This window comes from Camelina sativa, chromosome 17 (assembly GCF_030686135.1).
Source record: "Camelina sativa cultivar CO46 ecotype springtype chromosome 17, ASM3068613v1".
Classification (NCBI taxonomy): domain Eukaryota; kingdom Viridiplantae; phylum Streptophyta; class Magnoliopsida; order Brassicales; family Brassicaceae; genus Camelina; species Camelina sativa.
In genome coordinates this window covers 11,630,426-11,634,917 of record NC_141896.1, presented here as the reverse complement: position 1 = coordinate 11,634,917, position 4,492 = coordinate 11,630,426, and the positions used below count along the sequence as shown (strand labels likewise).

Genomic DNA, 4,492 nt, shown 5'->3' with positions numbered 1-4,492 from the left:
TCTGCAGTCTACAATCCTATGCATCAATAAAATCTGACCAGTAAGCTCACCATGACGCCAACCATCTTTAATGACATCTACAAACTCCGGCTTAGAAACCCATCTTATATTAAACATGAATCTTCCTTGTTTAGACATATTTTCATCGGCAAAGCGAACGAGGATAGGGTGTTGATCAGACCCAAGAAGCTCCATGTATTCAATTTGCACTCTTAGAAACAGATGGAACCAAGCTGCATTCCCCAGAGCCCTATCCAAACAACATTGTATCCACATCCTATTACGCTCACCAACCCAAGAAAACCGATTTCATATACTGGGGACCTCCTGTAGGCGACAATCACCTATCATGTTCCGAAATGGAAAGAAGAATGTTTCTGCCCGTGCTGGTCCACCAAGTTTTTCATCGTTATTGGGCATTTAATTTAGATCCCCCAAAACTAACCAGGGATCATCTCTTGAGATGCTAATACTTATCAATTCGTCCCAAACTGCTTGTCGTTGTTGACACACTAGATCACCATAGACACATGTAATGAAAAATGTCAAGGATCCCATCTTAACTTTGGTGTCTATTATTCGTTGATCAGACCTGAGAACCTCTACCACAAAAGTTGACTTCCAAAATAAGGCCAAACTGCCGCTTAACCCAACTGGTTCAACAGTGTGAGAATGATCGTATGCCAAGGACTGTTGAACATTACTGACGGGATTACTGGAGTTTTTTGTCTCGAGGAGGAACAAGAAATCCGGGAAATGTACACGTCTCATCTCCCTCAGCATAGGAATTGTCAAGGTGCCCCCCAATCCTTGACAATTCCAACTCATGAAACTCATACTTGCGTCGGCGGTTCCTCACCTGGAACCACCCCCGCAGCTTTTCGTTTTGATGATGCACCATCATCATTTCCCGGCTCATGTTGCTGTTGACTAGTACCAGACCCTTCCCGCCTTGCTTGTGCTTTCCTCCTCCATTGATTTAGATTTTTTCTCTTGTAAGGTTGCTTTGCAGTAATCCCGGCAGCACCAGTTGTGAAACTAGGTCTGATATCCGTAGGATCACCAGCAAGGACATGAGTCATGGCAATAGAATCCGAGACTGCTTGTCCTTTATGCGAGATGCGAGATAGAGCAGGCTGTGGTCGTGCCAGTGGTTCAGACTGTTCTTCTAATGGCGAGGAAGTAGAGCTTGCTCGTTCAAAATCAAAGACGAGACCTCTGTCTTTGTTAACATCCGAGGTAAGTACAGGAGGAGCCTCCAGCTGGAGGAAAGTGCGTTGTCCATCAGAATCTCCTGCTAAGCCCCAGACTGATTGACGAACTCTCTCTATATGAACCTTCCGCATCTGAGGGTCAGCAACAGACATATATTGTCTCATTTCATCCAGAACAGATTTAGCAATTTTTGGTTTGCCCGATACAACATAAATCCCTACATCATCTTCAGTTAACACCCCAAACAAAGGATCATCCTTGCTTATTCTTGAAATTAGCCTGTTTGGAACAATTGCTGCAGGTTTAACTCCTCCCATGCCACTATCTTGCCGGTTGGACGGGTTGATAGGACATCTTTCCTTGTCATGAGTTAAACGATGACACTGATAACACCTCTTTCGAATTCTTTCATATTCAATACCGATCTTGATTATCTCCCCTGATGGAAGTTGTAGTTCACGAAATTTCTTTAATGGCCTGCTCACATTAAACAAGATATGAACCCGGACATAACCTTTGCTTTGTGGCTTCAAAGGGTCAAAATACACATGAGTGACTTGTCCAACATGTCTTGCAATTTCTTTGATCGCATCAGCAGTGTTGAAATTCACCGGGATGTTGTGAAGCCGAATCCAGATGGGTAAAATCTTCAAGTAATCAGCTGGTGGTTTTTCCACCCATCGCTCGAGGGTAACACTCCAATCATTGAAAGTTCATGCCCCCGGATCCAGCACCATAGCTAAGTCGGACTCAGAGTCAAATATGAACTGAAACTCATCCTTTGTAAGCGCTATTCCCCTTACCATGTTATAGCCTCGCCATAGTCTTGGCATCTCATGAATCAATTTGGACATCTTTTGATTTTCAGGGCAGAGAATCCTCCCAATAATACTGCATTCATTCCTAACACACAAACTGAACTGTAGCAGATTTGTCAGCACGATCGGTGTGTCTTCTTCTAACGACATCTCCTGCAACGCTTTGTCTAAAGCATACTCCATTCATCTCAGAATTCAAAAAGCACTCAGTTTAAAGACCCATAATAAGAAAACCTTCACTGGCAGCTGTCGGAAAACTCAAGAACTAGGTTAAAACTTCTTCAACACCTACCAATTCCGCCGAGATCTACAAAAGATTCTGCAAAGATTTGGTAGTAACAACTAAAATCATCCTCAAATCCGGCAAAATACGAAGATTTTCCCAGTAAACTCAATCTTTTCAATAGAAGTGAAATCTGTTCACTTAATTTTAAAATACTTTTTGTAGTTTAATTTATTAATTTATTATTTAACTATCGATTAAGTACTATTTAAATACAGTGGAAAAGAAGATACCAAGTGGTTTAATTACTTCTTATCTTTTTTACTCCTGCCAACAATGAGAAAAATAAAATAAAGTCTTTTCTTGCTATTTAACTTGATTACCAGATTATAAACCATAAGTTAAGCCACTTCGGACCAAATCATTTTCTAAAACTTTAATAAGTTAAAGCTAACAAATTCAGAGTCGGAGATCAGCTTCCATTCGATGTAAAATACATTTGGTTGCTACAAAATTCACATGGCAGTTTCAAATCCATTTAACATGAATCTCGTTTGTAATGATCATACAACTTCAGAATAATAAAGTGAGTTAAATATCTCTATTATGCCCTAAAGACCGTGCTCCGTAGGCATGTGGCGAAACTGATTTTTTTTTTTTTTGGGGTGTATGTATGTGATGTACACCCCATAGACTGGCGGTGTCGAGAGCAACCAGTACTAAGAAACTGATCTTTACGGAAGAAGGACTAAACCGATCGAGTGGCTAAACCAGGTTGTTTAGCAGAGGTAACAAAAATTTCCAAACAAAAGAAACAAAGAAAATGTGAAACAAATTCGTAGCTAATGTATGTTGTTGTTATATGCATCCACCTATAAGCCATTTAAAAAACAATTAAAACCTTAATATCTCTTTGCTAGGTTAAAATCTGTTGAATGGGTCCGGGAGTTCCCCCAAACACTTCAGTGGGTAATCATCTTATATGAAAATTGTATTCCCAATGAAGTGCTCAGAGGAACTCTAGGAGACATCCAACCAAGAATGACGTTTCTAGTTTAATTTAATGTTACACTTTAGCCTTTGCATGCATGGTTTGAGAAGATGGAAGAAGTCACGTTTTTATATATAGTTGAATGCTTTAGAGGACAATCTCCATATTTTATGTACGTATATGACAGTCACCAGAGATAGATAGAGAAAGAGAGAGATCAAAGATGATGATCAAGGCATGCATTTTGAATATAGACGCAAATTTGGGTTAAAGAGAAGAGTAAAAGAATATGAATTTGGAATAAATGTCCTTATGGTTTTTCACAAGATATAAAGGATGCAAACACGTAGAGATTCTGTTTTAAGTTTTATATGCTTTTAGACTATCATCATCGGTAGCAACGACGGGGTTGCTCAAAATAATGTTTTTTGATTATTTTCTTTAAATATTATTATATATTTAAATAAAAAATCTGTTAAAAAAGAAATTAATCAATCATAAACTGTTATACATTAAAAAACCGATGCTTCAAATGCTTAGTAGAGAAGCGTTTCTTTCTCTTTGATTTGCTTTATCATTATTTTTCAATTTTTAAGTGAGATTATCGTTAAGAGTAACGACTAGTAATCATACTCTTAGTGTCTATCGCTCTCTTGTTCAGTACATTCTCCTGCGCCTCAATCTTTCGTATTTTTAATTTATTATACTATAATATGGAGAAAATAACTTATTATACGATCAAATCAATATGGAGAAAAACTTATACTGATGTTGATATCAATTCACTACAAAAATAAAATCCGTGAGTTTTGTACTTTTGTATAATATATTGACATTTTGTCATTTTTTGATAAAAGATATGAAGAAATAAATGTATAACGAAGAAGCATAATATTTAATAAACACACACAGATGCACTTGTGTGCAGACTGAAAGAATGTAAATAATTTTCTATATGTAAACAGGGAATCATTATATAATTGAAAACTAGAAATCTCTCGGTGGAGGATCTTGATTTATTAATCATTTAAAATATCAAAAGTGATTTACCATTGAAACAACCACATAAGCACCAAATCACATAGAATCTAGAGATCTTAGCTTAGATAAGCCATGGTCATGCACTCACCTCTTCCAAGAAGATTCTGACCAACAAGAACGAATTCCCTCACTCCTAGCAAGCTTCTAACACCTCTCCAGCCTTAGATCTCCCAAGAACAGCAAGGAATCTCTCAATCTCTTCCC

At 37.8% G+C, this 4,492-nt stretch overlaps 1 protein-coding gene across 1 annotated transcript; it reads right to left on the bottom strand.

Annotated features, from left to right (window-relative positions):
- Positions 1-833: 833 nt before the first annotated feature.
- Positions 834-2,216, bottom strand: LOC147923523 (uncharacterized). Its single transcript, XM_087496476.1, has 2 exons — positions 1,950-2,216; positions 834-1,898 (listed from the first exon to the last, which is right to left on the bottom strand). Exons 1-2 carry the CDS (start codon positions 2,214-2,216, stop codon positions 834-836), a joined length of 1,332 nt encoding a protein of 443 aa, XP_087352602.1.
- Positions 2,217-4,492: the final 2,276 nt, after the last annotated feature.